The sequence below is a fragment of the Diadema setosum genome, chromosome 13, assembly GCF_964275005.1.
Source record: "Diadema setosum chromosome 13, eeDiaSeto1, whole genome shotgun sequence".
Taxonomy (NCBI): Eukaryota; Metazoa; Echinodermata; class Echinoidea; order Diadematoida; family Diadematidae; genus Diadema; species Diadema setosum.
This window is the reverse complement of record NC_092697.1, coordinates 10,516,582-10,537,577: the sequence shown is the minus strand read 5'-3', so window position 1 is coordinate 10,537,577 and position 20,996 is coordinate 10,516,582. Positions and strand designations below refer to the sequence as shown.

The 20,996-nt window shown below is 37.7% G+C and overlaps 1 protein-coding gene across 1 annotated transcript in view; it reads left to right on the top strand.

Annotated features, from left to right (window-relative positions):
* The window catches only part of LOC140237171 (uncharacterized), a 95,357-nt gene that overhangs the window by 37,852 nt on the left and 36,509 nt on the right, over window positions 1–20,996 (top strand). The window contains exons 8-14 of the mRNA XM_072317113.1: window positions 3,903–3,938; window positions 6,183–6,479; window positions 6,944–7,240; window positions 11,863–11,936; window positions 13,360–13,600; window positions 17,093–17,175; window positions 18,718–18,805. Coding sequence (XP_072173214.1) covers window positions 3,903–3,938; window positions 6,183–6,479; window positions 6,944–7,240; window positions 11,863–11,936; window positions 13,360–13,600; window positions 17,093–17,175; window positions 18,718–18,805 — 1,116 coding nt within the window. The remainder of the gene's footprint in view (window positions 1–3,902; window positions 3,939–6,182; window positions 6,480–6,943; window positions 7,241–11,862; window positions 11,937–13,359; window positions 13,601–17,092; window positions 17,176–18,717; window positions 18,806–20,996) is intronic.

Sequence of the window (20,996 nt, the reverse complement as noted above, 5' to 3'; positions counted from 1 at the left end):
TATCAAAGGGTATGTGATGGTGCGTGTTTGTGGGCGCAGTTTTGTGCCTGCTTGAGTATCGGAGGGGTTTGGTGTTCGTGGGCTACGTAGGCCCTACGTATGTGTGTTGTGTGTGAGCGTTCGTGTGTCTACGTAAGGCCCCAGTCACATAATGATCTGCGTCCGACGTTACGTCCAAATAAGTCATTTTTTTTTTCTGCGGACACCCGCGGATCCCTTGCTGTCACCAGAGCATTTTTACAAAACTAAACATACGGGAAAAAATATGCGGGCGATACGGAGAGATACGACAAATGCGAATACTTGCGTCCACTTGCGGATATTCTTACGAATTGGCACGCAATTTTGTTCTTTTAACTTGCATAAACTTCCGAATAGTTCGGAACACTTGCGGGGAGTTGCGACTATTTACGGAGAGTTGCGGATATTTTGGGATAGTTACAGATTGTTATAAATAATTATGTACAATATGACGATTCCTGCCAAGTCAGTGTATTATGACAACAAATTTATCACATATTGGACTGTCTTACATTGTACACTGGGGAAAACTGAAATTGAATTTACGTACAAGTTGTGAAAAGTTTTCGCATTTCTTTAATTTGCTTTACAGTAATGAAAGATATATGAAATTTTGAACTTGAAGTTTGAATTTTATTTGTGCAGTTCAAATATGGATTAACATCATAAATGTAAAGACTACATAACATGATTATACCACAAATAGAATACAATCTAGATCGATCAGTTAAACAGTTAAACAGAGTAAGAAAATATTACTTACAGTCATGGAATAGACAAACTGTGGTTACGCTGTCATTGTGCCGCGATATACATGACTTTCTGGGTTATGTTAAGGAGATTGTTATAAAAAAGCAATGGCTATTACATTTTCAAAAAAAAAAATTAGGACATTCGGACACCCCTCCCACACCCAAATACAATATAAAAAAATGTAATATCCATGGAGCGTAAAGTGGGTAAGACTATAGGGAAATACTAAATTCGTTCTCATTTTATATAGTTTATCGTTATCGTTCAGGTGAATGCGTTGCAGCTTGGCAACACGAGTTGTGTGGCTTCCCACGCGTCTCTGTGTTCCCATGCGAGTGGATAACAGAAAACGTCCAAGGACGTAATCTTCTACAGCATCCCCTGTACACAGTGGCGTAACTACGGGGGGGGGGGGGGGATGGGGCACGTGCCCCCCCCCCCCCATCCGCTGGTAAAAGAAAAAAAAACTTACCAAAATGGTAATTCAAAGGTTATAGTAAACTGCTTTTGAAATCGACATGAAAGTGTGATCAAGAAATAAGAAATTTTTCTAAGATTTCTTTTAACCATAATTAAAGAGGTATATAGTGTTAAACATTGTTCAAAAAGCCCAGAGCCGACAAAAGATTGTGATTCAGCGTGATTCCTGGTTGACATTCTGAATGTAAGCAGGATTTAAGCAGTGTACTCAGAACATCCGAACGGCAAAAATTGTCGCTGCAATGTTGCGCAATGTGATGTAGAATAGATCAGTGATTTTGCAGTGTTGCTTTATATATCAGTCTATATTAAAATGCCTTGCATTGCCAGTCATATTTAAGACTTGACCTGGGCTATTTCCTAACTCTTCCATGTATATAAAAACCACACAAACACAGACACAAACAATGTAGGGGATGCTCTAAAGTGCAGATTTTGGACATCCTTTCCCCGCTTGATCTCTTCGACGCCCCCTCGCTGGTCATACCTCCCCCAATCATGAACATAAACCGACACCCTTGATTGCCAGTGGCGGATCCGGGGGGCGCACCGGGCGCCCCCTCCCCTTAATTTTCAAAGCGAAAAAATATAGCTACAAACGGCATTTTGGACTTTAAAATGTAAAAATTTTCAAGCACGCTCCCTCCGCTCGCTCGCATTAAATCGTTATGCCGTTCTCCTGATGTTACTGCCAGTAATTGCCAGCAGTTGCGCCCAGTGCGCCCCTCCCCCTTAATTTCCAAAGCGAAAAGATATAGCTACAAACGGCAGTTTTGGGACTGTAAATGTCAAAATTTGAACCTCTCGCGCTTCGCTCGCTTGCATTTTATCGTTATGCCATTCTCCTGATGTTGCTACCAGTAATTGCCAGCAGTTACGCCCGGTGCGCCCCCCTTAATTTCCAAAGCGAAAAAATATAGCTACAAACGGTAGTTTGGGGACTGTAAAATGTCAAAATTTTGAAGCTCGCTCGCTTCACTCGCTCGCATTTAATCGTTATGCCATTCTCCTGATGTTACTGCCAGTTATTGCCAGCAGTTGCGCCCGTTGCGCCCCCCCCCCTTAATTTCCAAAGCGAAAAAATATAGCTACGAACGACAGTTTTTGGACTGTAAAATGTCGAAATTTTCAAGCTCGCTCGCTTCGCTCGCTCGTATTTAGTCGTTATGCCATTCACCTAATGTTGCTGCCAGTAACTGACAGCAGTTGCGCCAGGTGCGTCCCCCCCCCTTAATTTCCAAAGCGAAAACTGTGAACTATAGCTATACAAACGGCAGTTTTGGGACGGTAAAATGTCAAAGTTTTCAAGCTCTCTCGCTTCGCTCGCTCGCATTTAATAATTGTTATGCAATTCTCCTGATGTTGCTGCCAGTAATTTGTCGTTACACACCGTCATTTCATAATCCATGTAAGGAAAACTTACAATGTTGCTCAATGACTGCGCTGTGGAATGTATCACATTCCGTTAGGTAATGTAGTCCCCATTAAGTTTGCAGACTGACAGCGCGCGCACACACACATACACACGCACGCACACACAAGCATACACACCCTCAAAATCACTTTTCCACGAGGTGCACCCCCCCCCCATCAATGTCGTGACCCACGGTACGCCACTGCCTGTACAATTCCCTGTACCTAGAGGTTCGTTGATCCAAAAATGAAATTCGGAATAACGAACCTTCGAATAAAGAACCTCTGACTAAAGAGCCTTCAGAATAACGAACTTTCGCAATAACGAAATGTAAACCCCTCCCCACATACACACACACACACCCGAACCGATACCACATTCCTTCCTGATGAAACGACTTCCCAATGTTGATAAATAAGACATAATGGACCGTATGCAGAAAAGCAGCATCCGCCCGCACGCAAGCACCACTCCGAATTCATAAACAAATCCGCCAAACAAACTCATCAAAGTCAAAGCTGCTGATAAAATTAATATCAACGTTTATGCCAGCAACAGCTTACTAGGTATCCCTACCCACGCGCAGCTAAAAAACACATACCCCAAAAGCTGACATGATAAACACATTCTTCCATCATACACGCACACATACACACACACACACGCACGCACAAACGGACACTAAATTATCACGTGTGCGCGCACGTGCATACACACTTCCTTGAAACTTTACCATGACTTTTTACATGGCCTGTTTGCATGGATGTAGCCATGTAAGTTATGTGTTAGTATGTCAGTGACTATGTGCAGAACGATATTACCCAGCAAAATGTGCTTCGAGGGCGGGCGACAACCCGTGCCGCCAGCCCTCGTCACGGATTGTCGCCAGACGACAATCCCTGTCGCCTCTGAGCCGAGGGCGACAATCCGTGTAGGGGCGACAATCCGTGTCGCAACATCTTACCACCCAGCTTGCATCGCGCGACGTCTATCTTCCTCGTCATAATGTAATAATCTTTCCCAAGTTGACAAAAAAAAAAAACGTTTAGTATAAAATCAGCATCATACCACTATACATGTATATATAATTACATGCATGTTTGTTTCTGTCTTAGAGCAACTTCTACTCAGTTCTAAAATTCATGGTATAGTATGTTTTCTAACCAATCTACCTCCTTCGTTCTTTTTGAACTCCTGATTTTTCCCATTCTTTCTCTTCTTCACCAACATGAAGAGTGCACCGTTGGAAAATATGGCCCGAACTGTGCAGGTAGACTTACATTGTGCATTTTCCAGTTTCATGAATTTTCCTTCTGCTTTCTACTCAAATAATGACTGAATACACAAGCTTTGTGACTCATTCCAAGCACCTTATAGGCATTGCTTTAATGGCGAAGTTAAAAGAACTAGAAGACAAGGATATTGATAGATTTCAGACGGTTTACTATACTATGTCTTTTCATAGTCCATTTTTACTCCTGTACAGGGGATTTCTCAATTGACTATTTTCCAGTTTATTGTGTCAAAGAGTAAGAATAACTTCTGACAGCTTAGTAATGCAAGTTAAAGGTATAATAGCCTGAATAAGGCCTCCCGTGTATATTGACAATAACATCATAATTGAGCATTCTCGTTGTGTTGAATCGTTGTTGATAATAAAACTAGATTTGAACTCGTTCCAAATTTGAGACAGCGAATCTGTTGCTTTTCAACTACATCCATTGAATAGTGAGCCGTATTTACCAGTTGACACCACGGCTCGTTTAACCATAGAGCATTTCCGTGAGTGATAGGTATTTCAAGCTCTATTGAGATAAAGGCTCATGTTAGCTGTTGAGGAAATCTTTAAAAATCATCTAAACCAGAAATTCTTCGAGTAAATACATTTGCAAATGTACGTTGAAGTTTGTTACTTGTAGAAGCGGGGATAGTAACATTGGTACCAATAAAACAGTAAGTGCACATTTCCGCTTTCATGTACCTAAAAACGCGCGGAAAATTTTCACCAAATTTAGCAAGTGATGGAAAAAAAAAAGTTGTCACGGGCGCCATGCCAACATGGGATGTCCCCGGAAACCACATTAAGCCCAAAATTTTCTGAAGTTTCTAAAACACTAAAAGAATACGCTTTAAAAATCTTTTTGTAGAACCAGACATGCATAAGTAGGTATACCTTCAATTTTATGGCAGACCCCATAGTGCCCCCATTGAGGCCAGGAGCAAATTGGGGTGAGTTTTCAAATTTTAATCAGGTATTTCTCCAGTGTGATAACAAGATGCTTTATTTGTTTAGTTTATTTAATCTGCTCAGTTCTTGTTGGATAAATGTGACCGTGCATCACAAAACGAATAAAAATTCGCACCCCTTGATTTTATGTGAGGACTCAAAAAAGTTGAAATGGTTCAAGCAAGTCAATCTTGAGTTTTTCATATTTTCTGACAGAGCTATCCTTCTACATTATTCTTAAGTTTGAGATCATAACATGAATGGGAAAGTGTTTTCAGCAGTTTTTCTGCGACCCATTTTTTGGGGAGAATAGAATCATCAGGTATGTCTTAGAGTCCCCTTTTCATTTCTTAGAATATTTCTTAAAATCCTTTACACTCTCTTCACTTTCAAGTGTAATAACTTTTGAAAGGATAACTCTGCTGATTTGAAAGTTACCAATAATCATAGACAGAAAGTGTCAATAAAACATGCTCAATTTCAGCTTAAAGGTTGTGTACAGTTCTGGTCGAGGACGGTGAGGATTTCGCTTTTAACGTTTTGCGAGATATTCGGAAACCACTCTATGAGATGTCAAAGAGCATGAAATTCTAAGGGGTATCAAAAGTTTATTTGATTAAAATCAGTTTTGAAATGGCTGAAATATCCAAAAACAAGGTAAAACAAAGAGATCCTAATAAAGTTGTGGCCTGTCGCCTTTTATCATTATCACTTTTTTGAATATTTCAGCCATTTGAAAACCAATTTTCAACAAATAAACATTGAATCCATCTTAAAATTACATGCTCTTTCATATTTCATAAGAGGTTTCTCATCATCTCACTCAAGAATGTTCAAAACATGAATCCCCACCTCAACCAGTTGAGTTGAGTTGAGTTGTTGCACCGGCGGTTTACTTCCTTTTTTGTCCCTTTCATTGCACAGCTCGCACGGCTTGGTAAAGATTAAGCGCTTGAATAGACCCTGCACTTCAGAGCCTCTTTTCTCACTTCACACTTTTCCAGAGTGTGTGCTTTCTTTCTAGTATTTAGATAGGTTAAGGAAGTCCATTTGAATCGAGATACACATCATTTTAAAGCTTAGAGTCTGCTCTTTAAGGATCTGCCCTCAACGGAAAATCCAAATGTGGCGACTTTTTGTTCGGTTTGTGATGCAGAGTCACAAATACTTACACATTGTAGTCTGCAAGGGGTAGATAATATGACCCTCTGAGTCCATTGTTTTAAAGAGGAAATATACACAGCAGGACCTTAAGATTCTTGCCCTTCGCTGCCACTTTTTCTTCAGGGACTGTAACAGTCAACTACGAGAAGCAGAATCAAGGGCAGCCAGCAAGTGTGACCTGTTCCTTATCTGGAAGCAGGTTTCTGTCATTAGAAAACCCCATTATGAAGCTACAGAGAAAGCACAGTAATGAGTCTTTTCATGAGAGAGATATCGACCTGGTGAACTCTGCAAGACGTGTCATAGATTGGTACGCTGCAGTCTTTATCGTGTCAGATGTCCAAGATGGTGGAAAATTTCGATGTATGATGTCAGACGTCACCACTTTCATGAGCCAAGAAGTCACAGAAGGATTCTATGGTTTGTATTCCGAATGTATGAATGTTTTTAGAATGTATGAATGTTTTTAAGTAGATGAATAAATCATTCGTTATCTGATTTACACTTCTAAGTTTGAAGATGATAATCGTAATATATGCCATCTTAACTAATTCATGTTTATCAGCACTATCTTAGAATCTTGACATGCATATGGTTGCTCTGTATTTCTGTCTAAAAAGACCATACGCAGGTTTTATTTTTAGATCGAGTTTCATTTTCACAACGGCAATGAAGGAATCAAATATCCAGATTTATATTTCTCACAGAACTTCTGTCTTCTTTAGCTTTCTTTATAGCTGTTCGTTCTGCAATGTTTATTGTGTTAAAATCTCATGATTTTGCGTCGAAAGTGAAGGAATTTTATATACTATTTACTAAAGGTGGAAATATCTTGATGTCTTTACATTTTTATGTCATCCCGCAAGTTTTACCACAACTGCCAGGTTCTCCTGTTGTGGATACAGCGACAAGCAACTCGGTAACCCTCGCCTGGGATGCCTGGAATGAAGAGACAGATGTTGGTGATCCTCCACTGTCTGGATACCAGGTGTACTATAAAGAGATGAGCAACCCTAGGGACTTCATTCGGCTTGAGATTAGAACAGATAGGCTGGCGCCGTCAGAAACTATCACTAATTTGACACCAGACACAGACTACCTGTTTGCTGTCTCAGCTGAGAGACCAGGTGTTGGTGGAATCGGGAATAAAATGGAGGTAGAAGGCAGGACACTCTGCTCCCGTGAGTCACTAAGACAGGATATTCAATTCATTTATTTTCATTCTTCTTTTTTTTTCTTTAAACAAAAACATAACACAAGATAAATCAGGTATTACATCATAAACAAAAACATTTGCCTTTGCAATAAACAAATGATATCGAAAACATAAGAGCGCATACTGGCAAATACAATAATAATACAAAGTCATGCTTCAGTTGAAAAAAAAGGAAGAAAGAATAGAGAGGTCCACTAAAAAGCAAAGCTTGTAGATTGTGAACCACTCACAAAACTTATGAATTACTACAAACATTTGTGACAAAATATGATATACGACAGGACGGGACAACTTAAACAGAAGAAACACAACAACATGACACAACTTGCCAGAATAGATGAAAAGTATGGAAGGAAAGAAAGAAAGAGAGAATGAGAGAATGCCTACACGCTGAACAAGGGAAATGGAACAGGGGACGGTAGAGAATGTGCTTCATAGAGTTGGTGCTGCATGCAGCTGAGCAAGGATTGTAATGGCTACTTCTTTACGTACTAATGAATTCGGTGATTGAATGATTGGTGGGTGGATGATGAACCCTGAGGTTGACGAAACCTATAGCTAAGGAAAAAAAAAACATATCAGAGAGGAATATATGGACCATAATGTGTTTTACTTCACCAAATTGTCATATCTTCTGGTGTGCATAAAATGCCATGTCCCTTGATTGAAAATCCATGAATAGGCGTATAATCGGGTAAATTCCTGATATATTCACAACGTGCCTTTCCCTGAAACCCTAACTTAAAGTCAAAATCTCGGCATGCGGGTTTGTAATACATGTTATGCGTACATCATATTCACGCCATTCAAACAAAAGGTTTTTTTTTTTCTTGTAGTGATTATTCACTCTTGTAATGTACGGATAACAGAATTCTGATTTCCTTCCACATTTCCCTTTCTTATGGCGTGATATATGTTTTCTTTCAAACCTATATCCTTGCATATTTTCTATTCAGTTTCTTTGTATTGTCTAGATCATTGTATGCATAACACTTAGCCCATGAAATGGAAATATAAATGAGCACTATGATGTTTACAATGCCTATTGTACAATGACATTCGTTCATAGTACACTACTGTAGTTGTATGTACACGTTAAGATCAGATGATTTTATTCTGAATAGATTAATGCATACCTGACTTCGTGAGTAATCGATTTTGTAATCATACCAGGGGCATAAAGTCAACGAATACATGTAGCCTCACGGTACTCAAAATGCCCCATAGTTCTACACCTCCTCATAGTACCCAAACTGCCCTTTAGTATAAAAAACCGCCTCATTGTAATAACCCATAGGGCTATAATTTTACTGTCACATGGGCGGACTTAAATAATACTCGATCACACTCGTGCCATTCACTTTACTGTACAATTTAATAAAACAATTTGTGGAATATTTACAGAACTGAAATCAAGAAATTGTGACCAACATAAAATGCAAGATCAAAATTCTGAGTGAGATAAATTAAATTACCATACTCTTATGTTCGACAACCATGTGAACGGGACCCTGACTTGGTCCGGTTCCACCTGTAATTTTGGCTTGGCACTTGTTCAGAATGATTATAACAGCTTCACTATCAATTTGTTATCCCTGACAACACCGCTATCTGCTATCAAATACAGCACTATTTGGTTCACACCCCCGTAGTGCTGATCCTGAGATGACCAGCCTGCACGCACGACGGTTTACCGCGGTTATAGCATTTGTCTTCAACTACACTGCTTCCGTTTACATCCGGGTTCTGTGCTAACCCGCAATTATCATGGAGTATATAAATGCCAATATTTAAATTATGTTCACATTTCATTCATCTTATTACCAATTTCACATGACATTCATATTTCTCCTTCAGCGACACTTCCACGTCATAACCTGCACGGGGATTCCTCGGATATTTCATTAAGTTTGATTTTATATTTTCATTGATTGATTGATTAATTGTTATAATGGTTATTTTGAACTGCCGGGCTGTCACTTTTTACCAGTCACCTACCACATTTTCATCTCTGTATTTCAGTAGGCCTATACATAGAAATGGAGGTTGTTGTGTCGCATTTTTTGGACACGTTTATGTACATGTATAATGCCACCGCCAGTGTCGTATTACTGTATATTACGTTGTATTTCTAGAATGTGTATTGTATGTGTGCATTGTTTTTGTGAGTATTTGCCTGTGATATGTCATCTTGTGTTGTATCACTGCATGTGGTGCGAGTATGTGCTTGAGTGATTTTTGTGTGTGGTGTGTCTGTTGATGGTGTGCGTGTGTAATTGTGTGTGTGTGTGCGCGTGTGTTAAGTGAGTGTGCCGTGTGTGAACTGTAGGCTTGACCGAGTGCCTGGTGTTGTATAAATGGGGTTGCTGAAAACTGCGTGTTTCAGTCTTGTGTGTATTGATTCTGTTTGGTGTGAATAGTGGGCAGAATATACTCCAAAACTAGCATTTTTCATTTTTTTTAACGAATTGTGCATTTGTATCCCAGTCCGGCAGTCCTTTTGTTCTAAATCTGTTGAAGATGATTTTTTTTCGCTTTTTGATGGTCTCTTTTTTATAGTATCCCCTGTGCAGGAAAATGCATTGTTTTTACACAGGCTTCGATGTAAAACAGCTTTTAGCTGATCTTTTTTTATCCTGTATAAATATGTTTCAATAAATAAATAACCAATCATGTCTACAGGGTGTCATACACCCGCCAGGTTCATCGCTCACCTGCGTTGTCCACAGAGTCACATTAATTGTCAAACTGTTCGCTTCCAGACCATAACTAATTCGTGGGTGGAGCGTCCTTGTATGCGAGATTGCTGTTTTAGCTCCAAAGTGTCGCGAGGACCAGCGTTCCGTATTCGCTATCCAAAGGTTCTCCCTAGCGAGGGGCGGACACAGTCACACGGTTGGGAATGCGTCTGCCTGGGAGTAAACTCGACCTCGGCGCCATCTACAAAATTATTTAAATGTAACATATACCAATGGGGTGTGTTCTAATCACACACACAAAAAGGTTATCAGCTTAAAATCCTGACATCACAGTGAAAATTTGAGAACTGCATTATTATCCAATTAACATACAAATTCACATAATGAAATGTTTCAAACATTGGAAATATAACAGTGCATAGCTTATCAAACATCACCGCATCATTTTCAAGAACTTTACACCATTATAATATACTTTATCACTTATTCACGGGGTTCTCCGGGGCTATAAAAAATGTGGTGCCCTGAAACACATTCACATCCTTATACACGACAAAGCAGAAATTAAATCGCAATTTAACTTACCAATGACCGGTGTAATATAACCAAAACGCCTCTTCTTCTTGTCTACTGGAAGGCTGCAAAGGCTGTTGGAATACGCCTTCTGGCAGCAAACAAAATCTGAACTCTAATCAGCCAGTATACAGGCTGACGGTAAGGTGGACGGACGGCTCCTGGCCGCAAACGAAATTCGGCTTAGACACAAAATTATCTTGCCAACTGGCGCCTGGGTGTGGCAGGTTGGTTTCCTGCCATCACGGAGCTAACTCAATGTTCTCTCGGTGAAATCAAAATGGTGTCTGCCACGAAAGGATTCAACTCTACTGTTAAATTGCTACTCGACTACGGCACTCCTTTTCGAGGCATTTGGAATATTTGATACAACTAAAAGGACTTGAACGAAAACACCTATACAGCACTCTCCCGGACTTAGAGCTATTTCCTGTCTTTTCTTTCTACATTAATTGACATGCAAAAATAAATGAACTCCTCTCGGTCATCGATGGCGCGACTTGTAAAACATTTACACCTGTCCTAGCACTTTCTCTCTCTCACTCTCGCTTTCTCTCTCGCTCACTCACTCACACTCTTTGTCTCGTTGACCCTACACGTAAACAAGTTTGTCTAGTTGAATGACCGATGGGTGACCTACATGAAACAACCTGGAAATGCATTTTCAATGTGACATTAACCCTCATTTGGTATTTCGGCAGGGCTTATGTACGTGTAATGTAAACGCTTGACTTCCATGGCGCAAGAGGTAACTATAGTCCTTTAATGCAATCACAATTGAAATGACAGCGCCTAATATGTTAATTGGCTTGTAGGATCGTGATCGACCAAGATAGTTTTCAATTGATATTATTCGGTGTTTAAAACAGACATATTCTGATCTAAACTTCACGCAATGGCCCTCCGAGCAAGCTCCTTGAGTCATTGCGTTGAGATGTCTCGTGTAGGGCAGTATTAGCAAAAGCTTCTGCTTACAAGCAATTGACTATTTATACATGCGTACATATTCAAGCAAAAGGCTAGCACAACCCCAAAAAATAAAACAAAATAAAGAATGCTACTTTTTTCACCGGTGCAGAATGTATTGAAGGGCCTACATTTCCATTCCTACAACAGCAACAACCACAACAACAACAACAAAGAAGTTAATTATAAGAATACACGGCAAGATTTAGCGGGATATCCTTGTGTTGTCATGGTTTTGTAAAAGCATATGTGGGATGACATTACAGAAACATAATCTGATAATCTGTTAACCTTCTTTCCCTGCCTTCATCAAAAACAAAGTGTCTTATATATTATATTTTTTCCCCAGCTCCATCAAAAGGGCCTTCTTCAGTGGAAGCTACGAATGGAAGTAGGGCAGGACAGATAAAAGTCACATGGCAGGTGAGAACATATTTGGATGTTTAGATACATGACTCTTTGTACCATGTCAACCTGGTAAAATCACAGATATTAGAATGTCATTAGACAGTCAAGTATAACTGCTTTGTTTAGAAAATGACGTTAATAAAATGGAGTTTCATATCCTACATATATCCCGTCCAAATATAGCAATTTTGAAATGTTTTATTGAGATCTACTTTCGTATACCTAACTGAGGTATTTGAATGGACCTTTTCTGTTCGCATTCCCAAGCATTCTAATGTGTGACTGTATTCAAACAAGTTTATCAAACGTCAGAGCTAGTTTTCTCAACGCTGCTATATGTGAGGGCTGGCTGTTTTAGGAAATATACTGGGACAAATTATCTACAAATTTTAAAGTGTGAGTTTTGTAAACGTCACAATACCACAATAAAGACATGCACAACTTTAAAAGGTTTTTGCAGTAACTATAGTCACCCATCCATTAAGACACTAATACCTACACACTTTCACTTTACAAGCACGTATACTTTTCATTTCCATATTCAGTGCACTACATGGAACTTTTTGTGGTATCCTTAGATATATTTAAATTCTTTTAAAATTCTAAACTACGACCAAGCATAGAATTATAAAAAACAAGGGTTTATATAAAGAATGGGTAGATCATTAAGTAAGCAAGAACAAGTAAAAGGTATAATGAATTGTCATATCATTATGTCATATACAACTAAGACTGAATATTTGACATCTTTTACGTCGAACCTTTCGTAAATGAAAAATTCAAAACCAAAGTGTTAGATTTACCTTTTCGTTTTTAGGGTCTATACATTCAAAAGAATGAGGTAAATCCACAATTTTTTGAGTTGAGTTGAGTTTATTTACAGCATACATGTGAATATGATAACATGATAACATGAAATTACATAGGGTAAGATACAATAACATGAAAATCTTTTATGAGAAAATGATATACAAGGTCCGTACAGCTATGCATGCATATATTTTACATACTTATATTTATCTTACATAAGAATACATGTGGTATAATTGATTTAGTTTCATAGTTATATATTTGTCACTGAAAAGGCAAAGAGAATGAATAAGTATGTAATATAGACATATATGCATAGACAAAGGTTCTGAACAAAAAAAAAGTAGAAAAAAGAAGATAATGTTGTGAAAGGGGGAACCTAAAGTTAGCACAAGTGCTAGTCGAGAATGGTTCTCCCATTATAGCTATATTTAAGATGCTTATTGCAAGGTCTATTTGAACGTTAGATTTAACACTTACACAAAGTTCGAGGAGTGACAACATTTGAAATGTTTGATTTAACATTTCATTTTTGAGTGTATGTATATCACCGTGAAATCAACACAGCATACAAGGAAAGAGAAGTTTTAATTTGCTATTTTCTTGTAAAAACTGGACCTTTGTGTAGAATCCAATAAATGGATCCAACTGTCGAAGTGGGTTCACCGGAATAAGGATTTACTATGCCATCGCTGGTATGAAGTCGGCCGATATATTTGAGATTTATGATGTTCCCTTTGAGTCTCCACCCAATCACACCCTCACCGGCCTCAAGTCATCCTCACAGTACACTATCAATGTGGTGGCACGGAACCAGGATTCAGAGAGTCCAAGGGGTCAAAGTGTGGTTGCCTTCACCCCAGAACAGGGTGAGGGTGTAATTTTTATTTCTCATCTTATGTATTTCTCTATCGAGGGTATGATGTACCATAGTAGGACGGCTACTTCTGCATTAGGGGTATGATGAAAGTTAGATTCCAGAAAAAAAAAAAAAAAAACAATCTGCGTCACGTTGATCCAGGTCTACTTTAAAGCCAAGTTTAAGTTATATCTATAAAAAAAAGCCACCCCTCACAACATACAGTGTAAGGTCCATTGACCTGATTTGTCTACGTTTTGAGGATACATTAAGAATATTTGTTAAGAACAATGTAAGTTTCATTGTCCATCTATTATGCCCTTTAAACCCCTTTGCTTGCGTGGCCTTCAAATAATAACGGTAATTGCTGGACGTGTTTGAAACTAAGAAGTTTCAGCAGAGTATATAGTGAAAACAGTTATTCTATTTTACACCTTGAACGTTTAGCATGAGGAATTTCTTTGACGGTCCTATTGTACAAACTATGCTCTCCCAGGTGGTACATTAACGTTGTCTAATAGAGTTAGCTCCCTTTATTTTTTTTTTAATTACAATCTGAAATAAGAAAGGTTAACATAGTAAAATTGTAACACATTTCCTATTGATGTGTGCTGGAAAGCTTGTGGCTGATCCCGAGTAACTGACATAAATTTTCTTCTTTTCAAGAATTTCCCCCTTCAGATCCTGCTTTTGGTACATCAGTCGTGGCTGTGATTACAGGGAGCCTTATTGCCACAACTGTCCTTATAATCGTTTCTCTCGCATTCAGCATTGCACGGTAAGGAATAAACAATTGAATTATATTTTGCCATCTTAATTTCTTGAGCCCATTTCTTCGTATAATACAGACCTAACGACAAAAATATTAATGCTTTTAATTGTCACTGGAAACACATAGCGTGTTAATGATTGACTGATTATGATGGAGCTGCTACCAATATAAATGCAACCATTGTGTAAAAAAAGATGTAATTTTGATAAAGTGTTTCATGGTGCAGGGCGAATATTTCTGGTTTTAAAAATGTTGGTGGGAGATTCATATTCCCGATGTTATTACGATAACACAAACACATCCTGACAGTGTCGGACATGTCAAAGGATACTATATTTATTTCTATATAATAATAGTTCAATATTTTTTTTTTTAGTAGGTCTTAAGTGTTTTTTGTACCATACTGGAGCTTTGCATTATCATACTTCATCCAGTTCTGCCTAGCATAGTATACCTCAACAGTTTTATGAAAGGCACCTAAAAAGCTCTCCTTCTTCTTTTGGTTTGGTATGACCGAAACTACACTTGAGCTTTGCATAATCATACAGCCAATACTGAACTTAAAGGGGATGGCTAGTAACTGTTCAGTGGGAATCAGTGAGAATGCTGGGGGATGATTGTTCCAGTCATTGTGGGATTCATTTTAGAGTACATTATATATCTATTGTGTGAAAATTATTTGCTTCAAAATAGTCTCATATTCAAGTAATGTGCAGTTTAATGTTTCCAGGTTAGCGTGCCTGGTCAGTGACGGGGCATTAATCTGCACATTACTTGAATATGAGACCGTTCTGAAGCAAATAATTTTCACACAACAGTAGATATATAATGTACTCTTAAATGAATCCTACAAGGATTGGAACAATCATCCCTCAGCATTCCCACTGATTCCCACTGATCGGTTACTAGCCATCCCCTTTAAAACATACGTGAAGGCCCTAATGTCAAACAGTATGGTGCAACATTCTAATGCTAACGCATCACATATCCAGAACTCTTATATTGATTTTGGTTGTAACCCCAACTAGGCCAAAGTATCAATAAAACCCTGAATAGCTGGCATATATGTGCATGAATATGGTTGCATAAAGATCGATTCAAGATCACTTTGCATCATCGTGGAAATTATGTTGCAATTGCATGAACTGTAGGCGCTACATAAGAATGTGCTGACATAACAACATAACATAATGAAGCCGAAGTTTCTTCTATTTATCAGACTATGACTATAAAGATACGTGATATACTTGGTCATGTTCGGTAGGTTTTTTTTTTTCTTTTTATCTATTCCACTTGAAACAGGAAGAGAAAAAAATACAGGTTTCAAAGAGGTTGTGCTTATAATGTGGGGAGTGAATCAACTACCAACAGTCCACCGCATGCCAGCAGATCAGGTGGGTAACAAATTAGGTAAACCGATCTTGATTGACAGTACTGCGTTTTTATCAAAAAGTCCACTGTAAATACTGATCGGTGATTGGTTACAATGTAATCACGTGACTAATGCAGCGAGGATGGATATCATTTGTTATTGCGAGGAGTGATGTCATGTCAGATTACATATGAATATATTATATACAGACTATGACTAGCTGCGTACGGAGTTAGACTGAAATTGCGTGTTCTCATGTAGATCGTGGTATCTGAATTAGTAAATATCTTGTCTATTGCAGTAATATAATACGTGGCAGTCCCTTGGAAGTTATTTTGCCCTCCAGACAAAGCACTCCCTCAGCGGTTACCTTTACAGGAGAATAGAAATATGAAGGGAGGGGTATAATTCATGGAAGGCTGTAAAGTGTGATATTGCACATCCGAATTGGCAATATCTCTGTGATATTGTTGAATGCCCCATGTATCAGACTGGATTTTCCAGCTTAACTTAATGGCTTAACAGCTATGCAAGTCTTTTTCCACGGGTTTACACACTCATAACCATATAGACGTATGTATGTATGTGTGTGTGTGTGTGTGTGTGTGTGTGAGTACACGCGAGTTTACATATCACTTCCCTTTTTACCAATGTCCCAAACAATCCGTTGCAGTCCGGGCAATCAGTGCGGTATTTTCCAAACAATTGAACTATTGCCGCTCAAGCACACACAGTCGAAAGTCATAGCTTTTTACTCATGATGTTTTTGCCAACAGTTATGATTGAAACCTTACGATCATCCTCTACTGATGAGAATGTATGTGTATCGGTAATGCCACGTAATTTAATGAGCTAAATCTATAAGCATGCAGTCTTAATAAGAATGCCGTATATACTCTCTGTTCATTAGGCTAGAGTATTATCTTTACCCGATTGCACCAGTATGATTCATTGTTATTCTAAGACATTCTCTCATAGTACACAATCTTTTTTCGCTGAACTTTGGGAGGGCATAAGACAAGGTCAGCTTGTGAAAGGGATTGAGTTGCCAAACACGTAAGGCCCCACCTCAATGTAATCCAATTCAATTCAAATCAAATCAAATCAAATCAAATCAAATCAAATCAAATTCTTTTTCCAGTATCCATTTTTGCTTTTGGTACAATTTCAAGGAAAAACAAACAATGTAATTCAACATTTAAATTCTATCAAACTCTCCCTTATACGAAAACAGCATGATGCCCCATCTCATCGAGTTAGATAAAATACTCCATGCCCCCCATCACATGTCCGATGATCATTCTAACTACTGCACTCTGCTAAAATATCGCGTATGGAAATACTTATATTTCTTGCAGGACCTATCGCTGCAGAAAGCCTAGAGGAGTATGTACGGCGTAAAAAAGCGATGCAGAAAGATGGCTTTTTGTTCGATTTTCGGGTATGTTTGATCTTGAGATATTTTCTCTAAGTATTTCCTTTCCTAGTTTTGCACCTGACGAATGCAGGAACACCCCATAGGCCTACCGTGTTTGCGTAGGCCAGGTCATGAATGTAGTAACTAGAAGATGTAAATCGAATTCAGGATAGTTTCACATGCAAACAACTTTACAAAATAATGTACAGGCCTATAACAAAGTATTTCATTTTCATAAAAGTGAAAAGACGATTAAAAAGTCACGCATGTCAGGGAATCGAAATTCTCTAATTTGGCCTATCAAGGTCAATTTCCACAAGATTTACAGTTAGATTTTAAGTAGATAATAGTCCCGCTTAAAGAACTATCTAGTGCTCTCACAAAGTAGGCCTTTGTTTCGCGAAATTTTACATTATAATAATTACATGTACCAAATCTCTAATGAGTTGCTTATAAAGTGTGTGTGTGTGTGTGGGGGGGGGGGGGTCTCAATCGCAAGGCTATTCTTTAAGTTAGAGGTTAAATACCATTTTTTCTTAAAAAATAAACAATCAAGCTTACAAGCTGTTAACGATATTAAAAAATGATTAATTAAATGAATACTTTGTATTATTACTACTTTTTAGATTGTTGGTTGGAAATAATGCACAATTGTATTGAATGCATACTACGCAGCATTTACCGGAAGACAATAAGACCTCAATAAAGAAAATGATGACCTTATTCACGCTGAATTTATTTAAGGCTATACGGATACCCATATTGATTTCCACAGAAAAAAAAAACACACAAGTCAATGTTCATATAGAATATATATATATATATATATATATATATATATATTCAAATTTAAATCAAAATTGAAATTCAAATTTATTCCGTTTCTCGACAGCAAAAAAAAATAACATAACATACATCATTCTTTCTTCAGTGATAAGAATCGTATAAAAAAAACAAACGAACAAAGTGAGTTAACAGAGTAAAACAGTACTTACACACATATATATATATATATATATATATATATATATATACATATGAAGGGTTTGTTTGCAAAAACCGATAAGTCCATTTTTGAAGATTTTGAAGTACGATTCCTGTCATAATGTACAAAATAATACCTTTTAAATGATACATTGGTCACTACATATCAAGGTATATTTTTGAAGTTATGGTCAAAAGAAGCAAAAAAATTCTTATTATTCTTTTTATTTTTCTTGACCTTTAATCGCAAATATCTCCATTTGGCAAATATGGACTTATCGGTTTTTGCAAACAAACTCTTCATATATATATATACATATACATATATATTGACTATTAATTGCCAACACCCAAAAGTGTTAATTTTCTTTAACAGGTTCTAGCTAAACCCGTGTTAATCAATTCATCTTGGGACATTCCTTGTCTTTTCTCAAACTGTGTAGCATTTTGTAATCTACAAATAGCCTTCCTCAAGCTTCATTGTTGTCACAAATATATATACTGTAACTTGAACAGAGTTTATAATCGACGTGTCCTTCTGTTTATGAGGTATACTTATTGGAAATGACATCATGATTTCAGCTGCTGCCTGTGGATGAGCCGATTCAACAGACTGTTTCGTCAAAGCCTGAGAATAAGACCAAAAATCGCTTCAAGAACATTTTGGCCTGTGAGTGAGCCATAAATCTTTTTTTAAAACTAGAATTCAGGGTTATTAATTAAAATCATGCAGTTTTTTTCCTTTTAGGGCTCTGGTGGAGAGTAGTTAGTGGTAGAAATGAATTTAGACCAAGAGACACAGAAAATAGTTACAAAGGAAAAGAAGTTTATTTGTTAAAAGCTTACAATTCTTTTTTTCTTCAATACTAGATTTTGATAAGCAATAACTTTAATAAGTCATATATCACATTAAAGGTAGTTTGATTTATCTTTCAACTGTTTCGGTGAATACAGGACACAAATGTACATCAGTGAACAAAGTCATACAAGTGCATGTTCCAATGTGCAAAAGAGAAAGAGAAAATGAAAAATTGCTCTCTGAAAGTCAAATTCAGTGAAATTCAGTCATTTTGCACATATTTCATGCAAACTACTTAGATCCATTTCAGATTTGGGCTCAGTAGGAGCTCAAAACTATCGCTCCTCCATCCCTTTTTGGGAAACAGAGACAGAATGAACATTCAATTGCACGATTTAATTCACCTGATTCTGTTTCTCATTCAAAGACAAAGCCATTGTGAAAAATGATATTTTGTTTCCATTGTTTGAGGTAGGGCATTTACTCATCAGAACATTATTGTCATTTTTTTTGTTGCAATTTCAAGTTTTGCACCTTCGAAGATAAATTCGTGTGTGATTATTCGCGCTTAGAATTTAACTTTGCATTACCCTATACGCACATGAAAGAGAATAAACTGTACTTATATTCGACACATACAGTGCGTATCAAAAAAAAGAAAAAAGAAAGGTAATTCAGCTTTGGAGGGCTACTATTTTACAATTGTCAACGATGGAGAACGCAATGTTAGTTGAGAGGAAAGAAGAACTCTTTCTCTTTCCATTGGTATCTCATTATGTTGACAAATGTTATACATGACTGAGCACATGAACTTTAAAGACAACAATGCCATATTGCACTTTTCCAAGTTTGTATGTTATTGTAAAGGAACAATGCATCTCTCACTGCATCGATGAGATCTGTCAATGAAAGTGATCAATCATCAGGCTAGCGATGCTTGACTGCAGGTTCGTGTTTCAGGTTTTTTCTAACCTTTTATGGTTCATAACCTTCAACATGGCCACGTTGTCGATAACTTAACCTGGTTCCTCCCATAAAGGCCAAACCATTAACCATTTGCTCTCTTCACATTCAAGACATGGTTTGTCGCTGCGAGCTTTAATGTGTTGAATATGCACAGAGAAAAATGTACTGTGTGGGTTCGCTTCTGGTGGAGTGACCAAGTTATCGGACAGGTGGCCATGTTAAAAGTTATGGACCATGAAAATGTTAGAAGCACTAATAACCGGGGGGCCAAAAGCTAAAAACAGAGGTTGAGTTGCACTCTCTCTACAAACTAAGTAGACCATGCTTATTTTCAAGTTTTCATTGTAACAAACAACATTCCACTGGTCTACCTCAAAAAATTTGTTGCGAAAGCCTCCAAATCCAAGATGGCGTCCAAGATGGCCGCCATATTTACTGAATTTGTTATTTAAATGATAGAATTCGATAGAAGCATTAGATTTCAACAAATGTGATGTCATATGAAAGAGAATAAAATTATCTACAAGTTGATACCATTTTTGTGGGCTATTGTAATAACTGGATTGAGATTTTAAGGAAAAAACACCAAGACCTTGTTGGTCGTGAAAAAAGCCTGCGCACGCTAAGACTACTACACGCACCACTGGCACTGGCGCTTGTAGCAGTGCCAGTGGTGCGTGTAGTAGTCTTGGCAAATGCAGACTTTTTCTTTGACAAACAAGGGTTTGTGCCTGCAAACTAACTTTTCATACCAAGTGGTAGCTCAGGTGATACTGATCGCTATTATTTCAAAGTAGATTGTTCTGAAGCAGATGAGATGAAGCCAAAAAAAAAAAAAAATCAAATAGAGGTAATAGCTTGAAACTTGGCACCAATCTTGTTGTAGATAGTTTAAGACAGAATCTAGATCAACCGCTCAAAAAAAAAAAAAAAAAATCAAGATGACAGCCATCAAAGTTGACATAGTGTATTGCGCCAAATTGAATGTATTATTTCGATTTTGATACAATTTTGTCTGTTGCGCTATCTTAAACCGTCTTAGGTTTTTATGGACATATTTTTAAAACCAGTGATATTCTACTCTCCGAAAAAGAAA